We start from the raw sequence: 17,282 nt of genomic DNA on the forward strand, positions 1-17,282 counted from the left end.
TTTCTACCTTGCTCCTTAAGGTGGAATAAACTTTCTCTTTAACGTGCTTCGGTCCCTGACTCCTGTTTCCTGCTCCTCGAACCGTACAAAGTTACATTGGAATTAGCCTTTTAGACTTCTCAATGGGAGAGCATTGTAGCCCAAGTAGCCATTGCTAACAAGGAGCCATTAAGACAAAACAGTTCTTCAAAGTAGCCTCACCAAGTAGCTGCACAGAGCAGCCTCTGCTAACACAATAGTGAACATAGGAGCTCTCGTAAACATAGCAGCCACTGCTAACAAAGCAGCTTGACCCAGTATGGGGCATGCAGGAGGCAGCCAATCAGTGATTCTCTCTCTTTATTGATGTTTCTATTTCTCCCTGCCCCTTCTTTTCTGAAATCAATAAAAATATATATTAAAAAAAACTCTCCAAAACAAAAAAACAATAAATATTTAAAATAATAATAATAATAAAGGTAGTTCTTGCCCAGCCAGTGTGGCTCTGTGTTGAGCATCGACCCATGAACCAGGGGTCAGTGTTCAATTCCTGGTCAAGGCACATGCCCAGGTTGTGGGCTCGATCCCTAATAGGGAACATGCAGGAGGCAGCTGATCAGTGATTCTTATCATTAATGTTTCTATCTCTCTCTCCCTTTTCCTTCTTCTCTCTGCAATCAGTAAAAACATAATAAAAAATATAACGCTTCAGTAAATACAGGGGTGCACACGTTCTTTCAAACTGTTTCCTCTGGTTTCTTCGGACATATTCCCAGTAGTGGGATGGATCTCTAGGTCAAAGGAAACTCCATAATTTTTTCCAAAGTGGTGGGAATGCAGACTTTAGAAGCTTCTCTTTCCTCCACATCTTGTTTGTTGATTCACTGATGGTAGTAATAGCGTCAATGATAAAAAGAAAAAAGAAAAAAAGAAAAAACTCACTTTAAAATTATATTTTTAAAAACTGGATAAAACGCCACTAGTGTAGAAATATTTGAAACATTTCCCTTAAAATGTCAAACAAGTCAACACTATTCCCCATCAATAACTTTCTGTCAGTCTTACCCTTTTTTTATTAGACAAGAAATAATGGTTGTAACACAGGAAAAAATAAAGCTTATTATTAAATGCTATGCTTTATAGCATTTAAAATAATCCACAGATTATTAGAAATTGTGAGAGCTTTCAGCATGGGTGTTGAACAGAAAAATAATCAAAAGCAGTTATATTTCTATAATTTAAAAGACAACAAAATTAGATAACTCCAATAGGAGAAAAATGATATATCTATAAAATAAGGATGCATGTAGTAAATAATTTTCAGTAACTGTTTAGAAAAATTGTAAATTACATAAGAAGACAAACATCAGTAGAAGATACATATTACAGCGCTGGCCAGTGCTGTTCAGAGGTAAGTGCTAGCCCATGCACCAAAGAGTTGAGGGCTCAATTCCCAGTTAAAAATTAGATAAAGCACCATTAATGTTGAAATATTTGAAACATTTCCCTTAAAATGTCAAACAAGTCTACACTATTTCCCATTAATAACTTTCTGGAAGTCTTACCCTTTTTCACTAGACAAGAAATAAACAATAGTTATAACACAGGAAAAAATAAAGCTTATTTTTAAATGTTATATTTTGTAGCATTTAAAATAATCCACTGACTATTCAAAATTGTGAGAGCTCATGTCTGGGTTGTGGGTTCATTCCCTGGCCCCAATAGAGCCACACATAGGAAGCAACCAATTGGTGTCTCTCTCTGATGCCCTTCCTCCCTCCACCCCACTCTCTCTAAAAATCAATGGAAATATTCTTTTGGGTGAGGATAATAAAATAAAAAAAATACATATTATCTCTATATATAAAAGCCCAAGTGACCTAACGAAGGGTCGCTATGATGCACACTGACCACCAGGGGGCAGAAGCTCAATGCAGAAGCTGCCCTCTGGTGGTCAGTGAACTCCCACAGCCAACCTCCTGTGATCCCTCTCCCCAGCCAGCCAACCTCCCGTGGTGCCCATTGGCCCCAATAGCCTGGCTGGGTGAGGGACCCCACCCATGCAAGAATTCATGTACTGGGCCTCTAGTAAATTAATAAGAACATAAAGTTATAAATATAAATCTGCCTTCACTGACCTATAGATCCTGTAAAATTATAAGATTTTTCTAAAATTGATATAGAAAAGCAAAGATCCAGGACATATGAAAAGTAAAAAAAAGTAAGTTGAAGAAATTTAACAAAAGTGAAGTTATACAGAGGGAAAGGAAAAAAAAAGGTTACAGATATTAAACCTTTATTACCTACAGTTATATAAGCCATGATCAGAAAGGTTTATGTAGTAGTTTTTCTTTCCTGCAAATCCATTTTCTTTCTGTGTAGCATCTAGCTGTTGCTACACCATCATCACTGAGGTAAGCACATTTTCCATTTCCTCTCACATCAAACCTATAATGGAGAGAGTACATTAAACACTATGTACTAGGGAGTCCTATAATTTCTCCCTTGTCCAATAACACCTTTAAAAAACATCTCCCAGAATCATAAAAATGTGTACTTGTGATATACCAGTAGTACTCTCTTGCTAGGGTTAAGATATCTGCACCAAACTGGACCATAAGAGTCTGTCCTCCAAGCACTTATGTTTATTAAATTACATTAAGTGAATTATATGTAATGAATGGAACTCCCAGTTTATATAAATCAATGGTTCTAACATGCAGCAATTTTGCCTCCCCCCCACCTTCCACAAAGGATACTTGGCAATAATTGGAGACAGTTTTGGTTGTCACCAATGGAGTGGGTAAAAATCAGAGGTGCTGCTAAGATCCTACAATGCACAAGAAAGTGCCCCCCCCCCCCCCATACACACACTCACAACAAAGAATTATTCAGTCCAATGTGTCAGTTGTGTTGCTATTGAGAAAATTGAATAAAAACTAAAGTGTTGAGCCAAAACTGGTTTGGCTCAGTGGATAGATCATCAGCCTGCAGACTGAAAGGTCCAAGGTTACATTCCAGTCAAGGCCATTTAACTTGGTTGCAGGCACATCCCCAGTAGGGTGTGTGCAAGAGGCAGCTGATGGATGTTTCTCTCTCATCGATGTTTCTAACTCTCTATCCCTTTCTTTTCCTCTCTGTAAAAAATCAATAAAATGTATTTAAAAAACAAAAACAAAAAAACACTGAAGTGGTGAATTGGATGGCAGTCATCATTTGGGTTGGTTACACTGAGATCACATGTGCAGTGAGTTCAGGTCTTTTGATCCAATTTTTCTTATTGTAAAATGAAAGATACAAAGCTCAGGATAAATTATGTTATCGATGCAAATAAAACCAAGTTAAAATAAATAACAAATTGATCATGAATTGTAAAATATGTCAGCAAACAGGTAGCACAAAGCTTGAAAAATAGATGTAGAATTGGAAAAGATAATTTAGAATCAGGCAAAAGTTTAAATTTGTTTGGACTCTATTTGTGACTTTTAGGTCTTCATTTTCAAAATAACAAGTACAAGATCTTCCCCTTCTGTATATATATTTTAAATAAAATTAACAACAGTAAATATTTATTAATTGCTATAATCCAGGTTCTCTTTTTAAAATTTATCTTTTTTGTTTAAAGTATTACAAATGTCTCCTTTCCTCCCCTTACCACTTCCTCCACATTCCCATGTCCTCCCCATGCAATAGACTGAGGATTCCTCTTATATCTTGATTCCCAGCCTCTCTGGTTGACTCCTGGAGTTAATCTTAATACTGATACAATCTTCCCATTTCATCTTTTTAACATGTGCTCAAATCTTGAGCTCTAGAGAACTATAGCTAACCCATGGTTTCTTTGGTTGCACCATCTGAATTTAAATTATCTCAGAAAGAAAGAAACTCACCGTTTGTTAAATATTCTTCCATTTACCCATTTTCCTGATTGATTTTCTGTCATCTCCAACCCAATCCAGAGATCATGAATACATTTTTGTTGTCTTAGAAAATTCTTTAGAGACAAAAAAAATTTCATAATTTTACTTCTCAGTTTTTACTAAGGCATATTGTGAGGAGCAAGGTGACAAATGTTCAACTCCAAGCTATACCAGAAAATAAAAAATATTTTACTCTCTGACTCTCAGTTTTCTTATTTATGAAACAAAGATGTGAGATACATTTTCTTTCAGATACTTTCTGACTCCAAGTTAATAATTTTTTCAATATGAAAATCTATTCCTCCAGTATTTTTAAACAAAATTTATGGAAATCCTGTTTGTTATGAATCCCATTTTAATCATCACATATTTACTATAATGGTTTTACTGTTCCTAGCAATTACTAGGTATATTGAATTCTACGTTATATTTTACTTCAACTTCTCTCCCAAAATTATTATCACACACACACACACACACACACACACACACCCCCCTCAGATAACTAGTTCTTTTATAATCTAGTTATTAGATTGTATTTTTTGCAGATATTTTAATTTTTAAAGGTATCATTCAAGGAAATTATATTTTTTCCTGATATTTCTTCTTTTCTCCTTCTTATTCATTCACTGTTACAACTGAGTTCATTTTCAAGTCATGGAGTCTTCTCTGCTACTGAGTACATACCAGGGAAACCTTCAGCTTTACCATATATAACTCCATGCTTCAAGTTAATGATAAATATAAAGGAATTATGACAAATCACAATACTCATGGTCCATTTCTATCTATTATAATACTAGTAACAGTGTCAAAGTAGCCTCACTTTAATATGCCATCCTCTGCAGCATTTTATAAATTTATTTTCAAAAAGTTCATTTCATTGAGCTAAACTTTGAGATTACAAAGAAACAGATTAATAAAATATTCTCCCTAGATTGAAAGGGCTTAATTTAGTGAGAAAAAATTATGTAAATATAGAGTTAGAAAATATCCTATTAGTTAAGGGGAAGATAATGAGTATAATAAACACAAATTAAATTTGAGTTTACACCAAAGAAGTATCTGGTTTTTATGGAAGAGAAGATTTCATGACCCAGATAGAAGATGAGGGAGAAAAAGACATTCATAGTCAAGCTCTTAGCAAAGAGCTTGTCTAAAGGCAGAAAAAAATATATTAGGAAACCAGCAGGGGAGATCTATGCCTATGCCTATATATTCATATGAAAAATAATACAATAATTAATGAATAGTAATGTAAAAATAAACTGTTTTTTGTACTTGCAACAGTAAATCTATTTTTGCCCACCCTATATGTGTATACATAAATTATTGAATAATTGGAAAATTGTATGATGTTCAGTAGCTGTGGTCTTGGTGACAGGCAACTGGGAGGTGCATTTTCTAGAACCTGTCCAATGAAAAAATATTAATTGTTATTTGTTCAACACAGGGGTGCCCATATAGCTTATTGTTAGAAATGCAAGATAATTTCAAGTAGATGGAAATAAACAACAAAAATATTTCATGAAATAAGTTTTATCTCCTTTTAACTTGGGACATATTTTGTAATGTAAATATATACAATATTAGAAAAAATTTTAAAATAAAGTCTTAAAATTCCTGTATACATTATTTCCCTGGCTGATGTGGCTCAGGCTAGATTTTTAGTCAGGGTGCATGCTGGGGTTGCAGACTCTATCCCCAGAAGGGGCTGTGCAGGACACAGCTGATCAATGAGATGTTTTATCTGCTGGAAGCAAATTCCAGCAGATCATAATTATGCAAGAAGTTCATCAGAAGGCTGATGGATCTTGGAGCTTCAGCAGGGCTGAAAATCTGCATATATTACTACCTGCTGCTGAACAGCTGTAGAAATATTCCCTAAATTGATAATCTTTCCCTGTTTACCTGCTGCTGGAGGAATGGCTGAAGGAATTTCCCCTAAGCTGATAATCTATTATTCCTTACCATTACCTTATCTTTGATATGTATACCTGTATATCAAAAGGAGAGATCTATACTAATAAAAGGGCAATATGCTAATTAGACTGGGAGACCTTCCGGAAGTCCTTCCAGACAAAGCCATGGTGGTGGGGCCAAGGTAGAGGTGGTTAAGGGCAATCAAGTCAGGAGGGGAGGGTAGTTGGGGGTGATCAGGCCTGCAGGGGGGACAGTTGGGAGTGAGCAAGCTGGTGAAGGGAGGCAGTTGGGGGCAAGCAGGACAGCAGGGTAGGAAGTTGGGGGTTGCAGGCCAGCTTTGGGGGCTTTGGGGTAAGCAGGCCGGTGGCGGGGGGGGGGGGGGAACAGTTGGGGTCACACAGGCCAGCAGGATGGCAGTTGGGAATGAGCAGGCTGGCAGGGGTGCAGTTGGGGGCGAGCAGGCTAGCAGGGGTGGTAGTTGGGGGCAAGTAGGCTGGCAGAGGGGGCAGTTGGGTGGATCAGGCTGGCAGAGAGGGCAGTCAAGGGTGAGCAAGCCAGCAGGGGGGATAGTTGGGGGTTAGCAGGCTGGTGGGGGAGGGGGGGTGTAAGCAGACCAGCAGTGAGGGAGTTGGGGGGTGCAGGCTGGCAGTGGGGGGGCAATTGGGGCAAACTGGCCAGCAGTTTGACATCCCCCAAGGAGTCCCAGATTAGAGAGGGTGCAGGCCAGGCTAAGGGACACCCCTCTATGCCCCTCCCCCCCTTCCCATGTATAAATTTTATGCACTGGGCCACTAGTGTGTTAATAAAAAGCCATGGGTCTGGAGATTCAGAGAGCTTAGTCACTAGAGCTAAGACTCCCCTGGCTCTTACAAAATGCTTTCCAAATTTATATTTCTTGTCCAGTTTATCCATTTATATGCCACCCCTTCTCCAGATTCCTAACCCTTGCTGTGAAAAGTCTGCGACATTTATCAATGTTTTTCTCTCTCCCTCTCCCTTCCTCTCTCTAAAATTAATTTAAAAAATATTAAAATTATTGCATATATTACTTTTATCACTCCTTTACAGACAGGTTTACCTCATTCTGTTGGTCACTTATATTTTGCCCAGATTATATAGTACATAACAGGCATTACCAATCTTCAAAATACATCAGGATATTTTATGATCAGTATTTTTTTAATCCAAATAGTATAATCATTCTTCTGTTTATATGATTTGTTATGTTTAATGATTTCCCTTAAGCTTAAAACTATTGTGTACTTCTGTTCTTGGTGTCCCATAATATTCACTATTTTTCAGTCTTTACCAACCTGATTCCTGTAAGTGAAGAGTTTAAACAGTATGCCTTGTTCTTTCTTTATTCCTCAAGAATTTTAATAACATTCATTATTTTTTCCACTTTGCCAGTAATTTAACCTCCTTTTCCTTAAGAGGAACTGTAAAAGGCAGTACAGATATTTCTCAGAATGTTCATTATAAGAGTTTTGCAAAATTCATGAGTGAGATTATTTATAGAAGCTCTTCCATTTAAAGCATATTTTATTTTCTGTGTCTGCTCTTAACATATTTTGTTTTTCACATTTTATTCAGATTTCCATACCTTTTCTTGCATCCAAAATAGTTTAGTTTCTGTGCACTGATCTGTAAATTGTCCCAGTCTGGTTTATATTCATTTAAATTTGTACCAATCACCAGGCAGATTATATAAATAGATTGTTCGCCACAGAAATAACATACAATTCTAATGTTGACTCCTGTGCTGTATTCTTTACATTTCAAATGCTTCTTAATTGTACATTATTCACAAAAATATTTAAATCAAATTACATTATCTCTTATATGAGGAAGGCAAACCCTTATTTTGTAAAAACTGCTGTTTGGAATTCTCTGCTGTTTTTCTTAGGCCTCTTATTCTAAAAAAATAACTTTGCTTTCTAGCCTGCTTTAGCCTGCTTGAATAATGAGGATGATAAATTTAGCTATCTGACCTTGTAGATCAAGACTAGGTATGCCCATAAATTTTAGAACTGTGTTTGTTTTCAAAGACAGCAGTGAGATAACCACTAATTGCACAGAGGGCTGGCTCCTTAATAAAAAGGGAAGTTCTGCTTGTAGCTTGGCTTAGAATTTGCATTCATTTTCTCTAAGCCCACTGCGGTGAATAAAGTGTATCTCCAAACTCTCCTGCATTTGATTGTTCCAGTTCTCTGTAACAATATTGACCCTTTTAAAGAGATTTAAAAAAAGCAAAACCAAATGTCTACTGCAAAAGTGATTTAGGGAAATAACAGATTTCACAAGTGCAGAGTTACAGAGTTTCACAATTTCTTATTCTTGGACATTCTCTTTACTAAAGAGAAAAAAATGTTCCAGGGAAGGCAGGGTGGGGGGTGGAAGGGAAGTGGTTAACTGGGGAACTTATATGAATAAATGCATAACCCATGGACACAGACAATAGAGTAGTGAAGGCCTGGGAGGGGCAAGTTCATGGTGGAGGGAGTCAATGGGGAGGGGGAAACACAAACAAAGAAAGTATTTCTAATACTTTCAACAATAAAGATACATTAAAAAAAATTGTCATGGAAAATAATATTTATTCAACAAATATTCATTAAACTTTTATTTGCATCTGTCTTTATGCTACAGCAAAAGATACAATTTCAAATAAAGCATAATATTTATTTACCGGATGCTCATACTCTGGTCTAAGGGGAAACTTTCAACTACACACCTATTGCATTACCAGTAGGGAGTGCTGTGTTGGAGGCTGTTAGGACCTCAGAGGCAGATAGCAAAGCAATAGAGGTTAGAGGTAGGCAAAATGAAGAATTCCATTCATCCTGAAGCAGTTCTCTGTTTGTGGACTATTGGCTTTTAAAAGGTTTCCAAATATTACTAAGCTCTACTATTTGTACTCCTTAAAATATGAAGTTAATTATCAAGTCTACTAACTTGATATACCACACTATCCAAATAAAATATCATCAGGTGTCTTCCATGGCCTGCTTTGAACACCTTTAATATTCCGTACACAAAGATAGGCCTGTGTAAAAAGTTTTAAAACTCATAATGGAATTTGAATATTTCCAATGCCCTCACATACACACAAAAAAATTCATAAGGAATATTTATTAGATTACTTACCATTTCTTCTTTAGTGTCAATCACAGTTAGGTCAGCATGTTGAGTAAAACACTGGTGTTTACTTGAATTCCAATCCTCTTCTTGTTTAGAGAAATAATAGCAATTCTTTTGAAAACCAATCCAACCATCTGGGCAAAAAGACTGAGTAGATGGCCATACTCTTGGTATAACTAGAAATGAGATAAATACATAGTTTAAGAACCTCAATGATTCATAGGCACTTCAGAGTAACCATGGTTATTTGTGTCAATTTCACTTGTGTTAAATCACCTTTGTCATTTATGGATAAATAAAATAATAAAATTCTAGCATTATCTGCAAGTAATAAAAATACTAACTACGTATACTAGACTGTAAAAATGCAGGAAGCATGTTAAATGTTAAGGAAGTAAAGGAAAGAATAAAACAGAATATGCAGCTAACAAGGCATGTGTTAGATTGCCTATTGTCAAGAAGGTACCACCATCACTGTATAGTTCTGGGTTCACCAATGAAAAGAGCCCACACGAGATTTAAAAGGGGAAAGTGAAGCAGAAGTCATTATTCTTAAAGACTTGGGCATTGGCAATTCATAGGTCTCTTCATGAGTAGCTTTGGCAGCTAGATGTGTTAACTTCTTAGGCTTTCTTCTAATCTCAGGATTCTTCTAAAACATTATTGGTGGCTTAAGCCAAAGTTATTAGTGACTTTTTCCTCCAGCAATACAGCTTTCCTGACCATAACTCCACAGCTCCTTTAAAGTCCTAGTCTTGAGCCGAAACCGGTTTGGCTCAGTGGATAGAGCGTTGGCCTGCAGACTGAAAGGTCCCAGGTTCGATTCTGCTCCAGGGCATGCACCTTGGTTGCAGGCACGTCCCCAGTAGGGGGTGTGCAGGAGGCAGCCTATCGGTGTTTCTCTCTCATTGATGGTTCCAACTCTCTCTCTCTCCCTTCCTCTCTGTAAAAAATCAATAAAATATTTTTTAAAAATCCTAGTCTTGAAATATTTGTAGTGTCTGCTTTTCTGAACCCAGGGAGACTTGAGTCAATTTTTGGTTCCAAAATGGTTCTAGAGAAACAGAACCTTAAGGGTGAAATATCATCACATTGGTTTTTCATTGTCATTTGCTTTAAAGGCATTAATCAAATCACCAGTTGTAAACCGGATGCTGGTGGGTAAGGTTATATATGTAGATAAATGTTTTAAATGGGCAAAACTAACTTATGCAACAGAAATCAAAATAGAGATTGTCATTATCAGGGTGAATAATTTTGTCTTTGCATCTCCCAATACCTTCATAGGTCATGTACTTCATATTAGTAACTCATTCATTGATACCCATTAAATATATTGTGACTAATGGGAAAGGAGTGAGAATAATAAGAAAAGATCATGATGAAAAACGAACAAACAAACAAACAAACAAACAGAATCATTTAATAGTGAAACCGGATTTCTGGACTGGATCCCGGATTCTTTGTTGGCCGGAATCGAAGAATGAATCCACGGACAGAAGATGGTCTAGCAAAGGTGGAAATTTATTGAAGAGCAAGTATAGACTCCCACATGGGGAGAGGGAAAGAGTCCCACAGAATGGGCTCCCACATGGGGGAAGGGTGAAAGGGTCCCACTGAGTTCTTTTTCCCTATGGCTTATAAAGGCTGCAGATCCCGGTGCCTTGATAGCCCCTCTAATTGGTCACTATTCCCTTAGACTGGTTACTATGGTAACTCCTAGGCTCAAACGTGGAACCTCGCTTGTGACAAGTGATGCCCTCCTCCCTTATTGCTCTTTTCTTCCTGGGCTTTCTTCCTTCCACTTTATTTTGTAAGTACAGACCTTTTGGCTACTTCCAGCTCTCTTCTCTTATGTAAATGAAACTGTTGCTGCTCCCTCACCTGGCTTCCTGGTGTTATGGAGATGTACCTATTGCTGCTTCCTTGTCTTATGGAAATGTGACTGCACCTGCCTTTCTTGTATTAAGGAAATGTATCTTCTCCCAAGCGGTAGCCCCGTGTTTTCCCATGGATCCCAATTCTAAAAATTCCCTAGACCTGCCTATATTCTGCTAAAATTCCTGTTTCAATAGGGAGCCCTGAACAGGGGGGAAAATATGAAGAAATATAGTATGTCATGTACTCACCACATATAATTACGACAATAATTACAACTAAAACAATAGTTGACACCTTATACATCTTGTTAACACCTGAAAAACAAACAACAACAACAAAATGTTTAGATTAAGAAACAGATAAAAGAAAAGCTAAAGTTGGCCTTTATAATTTTCTAAAAACCTCTTTAGGCAATTTTATTCTGCTACTTCACAAGGAAATGACACAAAAGATTTTTTTTCCTGTTTGTCATGTGAGAAAAAAAAATCTGATTTTTATCTTTATTTTTTGCTTGAAACTTCTCAGGATATCCTTATATCCAATTCAAGCGTTACTATGGGTTTTACTGTCTGGTCCAAGGAATCAAAGATGTATGTGTCTTTAGGTTAGAATTTCAGGCCTGGAGCCATTCCCAGACCTTCACTATGCTTCCTCTATGGCAGTGATTTTTCAAACGTTTTCATCTCATGGCACATATATGCTAACTACCAAAATTCTGCAGCCCACTAGAAAATATATTTTTTTTTGCTGACCTGACAAAAAATAGGTATAATTTTGATTCATTTACAGCAGATGGATATTGTTATGTTGTCATTTTTTTTTTAATTTTGAGAAGGAAAACCCTTATTTTGTAAGAAAAAAAAACTGCTGTTTGAAATTTTCTACTGTTTTTTTAGATGGCCTCTTATTCTAAAAATGTTTGCTTTCTAGTCTGCTTAGCCTGTTTGAATAATGATGAAGATAAACTTAGCTGTATGACCTTGTAGGCCAGAGACTAGATATGCCCATAATTTCAATGCCATGCCAGGTGCATTTCTTAATTGGATAGAACTGTGTTGCTTTCAAGGCCAGCATCCAGATAACCACTAAGTGCACACAGGGCTGGCTCTTTAATAAAAAGGGAAGTTCTGCTTGTAGCCTTGCTTAGCATTTGAATTCATTTTCTCTAAGCCCATTGCGCAATGAATAAAGTAAGTCTCTCCAAACTCTCCTCCTGCATTGTTTGATTGTTTGGGAACTCTGTAACAATTTGACAAGGTAAGGAAAAAGAGATCAGTGATCCTGGCTAAATAGTCAGGTATGGCAAGTTTTAAAGATACTTGTAGCATACCAGTGTGCCATGGTACACTATTTGAAAATCACTGTTCTATGGTAAAATATTAGGACATCCTAACATTCTTTTAATGTTTCTAAAAAAAGAAAATCTACTTTCCAACTAATGAAAAGTTTATTTTAAATTATAGACTGCATCACATATTTGAAAGGTCATAGAATAATAAATCAAAAGATTTGGGATTATAATTTTTACCACAAGCAAGCAATGGGAACTTGGTTAAGTTCTCATTATTTATTTTTTTTTTTTCTGGCTGTATATTTCCGCATTGGCAAAATCGGTAGAACACAACTCATTGATAGTTCCTCCCTTCCTCTGGTTGATGGATGGATGTAAACTCCACCAGCAGCCAGACATTCCTGAGCACTGCCAAATACCCTAAGCCCCCAATTCCTAAGTCTCTAGGTCCCTAATCATGTGCCTTACATGAAACCACCAATCAGCGTGTGCTGAGTGCCCTAAGCCCCGTTCCCTCTCTTTCCTCCCCTTAAAGGTGCTGGTACCCTGACTCTTGCCCTCTTTCTCTTTCTCTGGAAGCAGCCGGCAGTGGTACTCTTCTCTTCAATAAAGCCTGTGTCCTGGCATCCCAGTCTCCGGCCCCCACTCTGTTTCATCTTTCACTCATATCTGGCCAGAAATTGTTTTTTCTTTTTTCAGTGCCCATTTTGGGAGAAAAATGGTACATAACTTTTAAAAAAATGAAATATTTTTATTTTACATGATTATAAACTATTTATCCTTATTGTAAATTTAAAAAATTTATAAAAGTTACCTTCAAATAGACTATAAACATTGAGAGTGTTTATCATTTCTCTTTTACACCTAGAAAAAACTATTCTTTTGTTGAATACTTTTTTCCATAATATATGTATTAAAAAACAATATTACTAGTAAAATGCATCCAAATTTACACTACTTAGACAAGATCAGCATTCTTATTTGAGTTAACATCCTTGCATCTAGGTATCTCTCTAATTCTATTTTTACACATATAACCTCTCTCCAAAATACATATAATCTTAAATGAGTACTATTATCATGTACCCATTGTCATGTAATTTAATATTTTACTTAACAATTTGTTCTTACTACTGTGACGCACTGTTTAAAATGGCCCCCAATGAATCATGCCTCCTGTGTCTACCATCCCTTGAATGGCTCTGTTAGGATTTTGTAAAAAGATATAGCAAATAATATTGCTATGCATTTGGTGATGACTTAGTATTAACGGATAAATTACAGATGCCTGCAGGAGGGGGATGAAATCATTAAATTAAAAAGAATGCTTTCATAGGCTAGAAGGGTTGTGGTCTTAAGTACAAATGAAGGAACTGTTGCTAGTAAAACCCTGTCTCCAATGTAGCAAAGGTCAAAAAAGAGGAGAAACAGGACATACATCTGTCTTTTCAACCTTTCTGGTGCTGTATATGGCTCAGTTCAGAACTTGAGTCCAGGCTTTTAATCACTTCTCAAATATCACCTCATTAATTTATTTAATTCCTTATTAGTTTTCCTCAAATATTAGGTATCCTAGAAACAAATACTTGTTTTCCCTTTTCTATGCCATCAGTCAAGTCAATTTGTTATTACGGCAGTCTATTTATCTGTCCATGGACTGGTATGGTGGACAAAAGGATACTATCAATATCACAGGTTCAAAATCTTGATCAAAGAGTTACAATGCATAACTTTATTTTCTTACCCCATTTTAGCATATATCTCTTCAACCATTAAATAACACTATCTCTTTTTAAAAAATAAGTAATATAAATATGTTGTTTTCAGAAGGTTTACCTTTTAACAGGAATTAAGTACAATCAATTTTTCTTCTTATTTTTTCTTGTGTTAGCTGTCCCATCAATACTGCCATATTAAGTGGAAATTTTAAGTACATTTTCCTATTCATTATTTTAAGTAGGTAGTTATGCTCTTTCAGAATTCTTTCCCTCTGAGCCCTAAAATCTAGTTTTCTACACTCAGTATAAATAGCTTTCATTATACAAGACCCTCCTTTCCATTCTTATCCAAAAAAACAAAACAATAAAAAATATTGGTCTCCCACTATAAATTTCATATCAACAGATGATTATTAGACTTAGTATGATGGGCACATAGGTACGATATGTAAATATCAAGTCACTATGTTGTATGCTTGAAACTAATGTATACTGTAGGTCAACTAAATTTCAACTTAAAAATAGATGAATTTCAAAGTTGCTCAGCCCTTATGTGTTCAACAAAGGAATGTAAAAAACATAACATTCTAGGACAGCTCAATAAAAAAGCCTATTTAAGTAAAATCATAAACCTATCTAATAAAGAGGGAATATGCTAATTGACCCTCACGCCATTGCAAAAGATGGCCAATAAGGAGATGCAAATTGACTGCCCAACCCTCAAAGATTGCAGTGCCCATAGCCAATAAGGAGGGAATATACTAATGGACTGCCCCACCCTCTTAGATGGTGGTGCCCAACGCCAATAAGGGGGGAATATGCTAATTGGAGGGCTGTCCCTCAAAGATAGTGGTGCCCACAGCCATAAGATGGCAGTGCCCAGTCCCCTTAGCCCCACTGGCCTGGCCTTGCTGCTCGTCTGCCTCTGGAGTCTCCCAGTCCCCTCAGCCCCTCAGCCGCCCAGGGCTGGCCTGAGGCATAGGCAAGCCTTGGATGGCAGCTGCCCAGCAGACACCTGAGGCATAGGCAAGCCTTAGATGGTGGCTCCCCAGCCTCTCAGGGCTTCCCCAGGCTCAGGTAACCAGGGCCAGCCAAGGCTTGTGCTGCTGGCAGTGGCAGCAGCAGAGGTGTGATGGGGTGTCACCTTCCCCTGATCACCAGTTTGCTTCTTGCCCCTGAGGCTCCTGGACTGTGAGAGGGAACAGACCTGGCTTAGGGACCCCCCTCCAGTGCAAGAACTTTTATGCACCAGGCCTCTAGTGGAGAAAATAAAGTGGAATAAGCATTGCTAAGAGAGTTACTAAAACTAGAGTCTGGAGGCCATTAAGAAATGGGTTGGGGCCTATGCACATTTTATGCCTTAGTTCTCAGAAATGCTACTAAGTTGCATAACCTATTGCTAAACTCAGCTCCAGGCTGATTCATAAACGTCCCGGAATACCACTTGCTGCACGAACGCATATTGGCTCAACTTCCTCCTTCTAGTCTTTGCCTCCCTTGCTTGTATATTGCATAAATCCCTAGTAACCTAGACAACAATCATTTCTTTACATGAAACAAATAAATTTTGTGTTTTGTGGTGTTTTTTTTTAATCCTGTGCTTTTTTTGTTCTCTCTGGGAAACAATTTAAATTTCCACCTGCATCTGTATCTCCAGGATTGTAACTCCTTTTGTTCAGATAAATATTTTTTTGTTGTTAATTACAGCCTGGACCCCTTTTTTGACTAACACAATACAACTAAAACAGTTCTAGTTAACCTCTATGATAATCTAAATTGTGAAGGATTCCAATTATTTTCCTCAGAGAGAAGCTCCATTGATTTAACTAATTTTTCTCAATTTCTGAATCTAATCTTCACTAAAGAGGGTTGAAAGATTCAATGAATGTAAAGTCAAACAAAATACCCTACTTTCTAGTTTATATCTATAGAAGCAAAGTTGATATGAGAAAGCAGTAAGTTGTCTAAGCTTGTTATCATCTCATCTATTGTCATGGTAAGTACCTCAGCTGTCACTGAGTCATTGAGTCACTTTATTACACACCTGAAACTAATAACATATTGGATTCTAACTATACTTAAATAAAAATAATAAAAACTAAAAATATTGATATATAAATTAAAAGTTTAGGAAAGAGTGGGCTCTCCAAAACCAAAACTCTCAAACAGCAAACTGTTTGAGAGTTTTGGTTTTGGAGAGCCCACTAGATTCCCCAGGGGCTCCTGTGGGCAGTCCCATGGATGGCAGCTCCTGTGAATAGATACCTCCCCTCAGCAGTGCTGATACTTGGCCAGAGGATGCCCTCAGAACTTGCCCCAAGGCACATGTCCCATAAGCCTACAGGTTTAGGAATTTCTAGGAAATGAATGAAGTGCAGACAATCAGAGTAACCAGGACAAGCCTGATATCCCTGCCAGGCTCCTGGAACTCTGCCTCCGGCATAGAGATGAAATCTCATCCCTTACCTATTGCCCCAGAGCTATAGAGGAAGGCAGCAATATAAAAATGGCCATAAGATGGCATCTAGCAATTGAGGTGAAAGTCAGAGAGATGGATCTGAAAGGTGGGGGCATGGGAGAGAGAGCACCCCCTCCCTCCAAGATCCCCAACTTTGTAGTGGTTACCTCTGAGCATCTCTTATCCAGCTCTAAGCGGTAGAAAGCTTTCAGCCCGGCCCAAGGTGTTCACTGGGGACCTCCTGGTTCGAAAGGCACGACCCTGGCCACAGAAGGAACTTTTGGAAATATCTTTTCAGGCAGCTGCCGGGAGGACAGACTACCCACGCAACTTCCTGGTGAGTCAGGGAACATGGAAACTCCCAGGCACACAGGCGTGGCCTCTGATTCCCTTTCAAGGTTCCACTTTTTAGCTATTGTTCTCACAGTGCACCCGCCCACTAGTCTGTAATAATAAGAGGGTAATATGCTAATTAGACCTGAGGTCTTCTTGAAGTCCTTCCTGACAAGCCAGGACTGGAGGGAAGCCAGAGGAGGGAAGCAGCCGGGGTCCCGGGTGACAGAGGGAAGCCAGTGCTGGCAGCCGGGGAAAGGAAGGGCCTACTTTTGCACAAATTTTCATACATCAATAAATAATATAGAAACAATCATTTGTCAGATACATTTTCCACCATTTGCAGAGAATCTTTTCATGGAATTTCACAAGAGTACTTCTTTACTGTATTGTCCAGGTATATGTCAATTCTCCTGATTCTTGCCATAAGATATCTTAGTGAGAACTAGCTCCAGGGCATCTGGACATATCTCTGAACATGATATAGCTATTATGAAGAATAGATTCATTACATTAATGACATTAGGCTAATTGCACCTGGTGAAGAATAAGCAGTAAAAAGGTCTATAATTTTAGTATGATATTCATTCATCGGCAGGAATATGATCTCATGTGACCAATTTGACCTAATAGATCCT

At 37.6% G+C, this 17,282-nt stretch overlaps 1 protein-coding gene across 1 annotated transcript; it reads right to left on the bottom strand.

Annotated features, from left to right (window-relative positions):
• Positions 1-598: 598 nt before the first annotated feature.
• Positions 599-11,282, bottom strand: CLEC2B (C-type lectin domain family 2 member B). The gene is made up of 5 exons (XM_045587743.1): positions 11,093-11,282; positions 8,970-9,139; positions 3,870-3,973; positions 2,283-2,427; positions 599-847 (listed from the first exon to the last, which is right to left on the bottom strand). The coding sequence occupies exons 1-4, from the start codon at positions 11,145-11,147 to the stop codon at positions 2,304-2,306; spliced, it is 453 nt and encodes a 150-aa protein (XP_045443699.1). The 5' UTR covers positions 11,148-11,282; the 3' UTR covers positions 599-847; positions 2,283-2,303.
• Positions 11,283-17,282: the final 6,000 nt, after the last annotated feature.

This window comes from Pipistrellus kuhlii, unplaced genomic scaffold, assembly GCF_014108245.1.
Source record: "Pipistrellus kuhlii isolate mPipKuh1 unplaced genomic scaffold, mPipKuh1.p scaffold_m20_p_3, whole genome shotgun sequence".
In the NCBI taxonomy this organism is placed as follows: domain Eukaryota; kingdom Metazoa; phylum Chordata; class Mammalia; order Chiroptera; family Vespertilionidae; genus Pipistrellus; species Pipistrellus kuhlii.

What these genes read in the sequence shown, in the direction of transcription:
- CLEC2B (XM_045587743.1), bottom strand. Translation starts at nt 11,147, where the DNA reads ATGTATAAGGTGTCAACTATTGTTTTAGTTGTAATTATTGTCGTAATT. An exon ending in TATTGTCGTAATTATATGTG is followed by an intron (nt 9,140 to 11,092) that starts GTGAGTACATGA and finishes TCTCATTTCTAG; the next exon opens with TTATACCAAGAGTATGGCCA. An exon ending in TTGACACTAAAGAAGAAATG is followed by an intron (nt 3,974 to 8,969) that starts GTAAGTAATCTA and finishes TTGTCTCTAAAG; the next exon opens with AATTTTCTAAGACAACAAAA.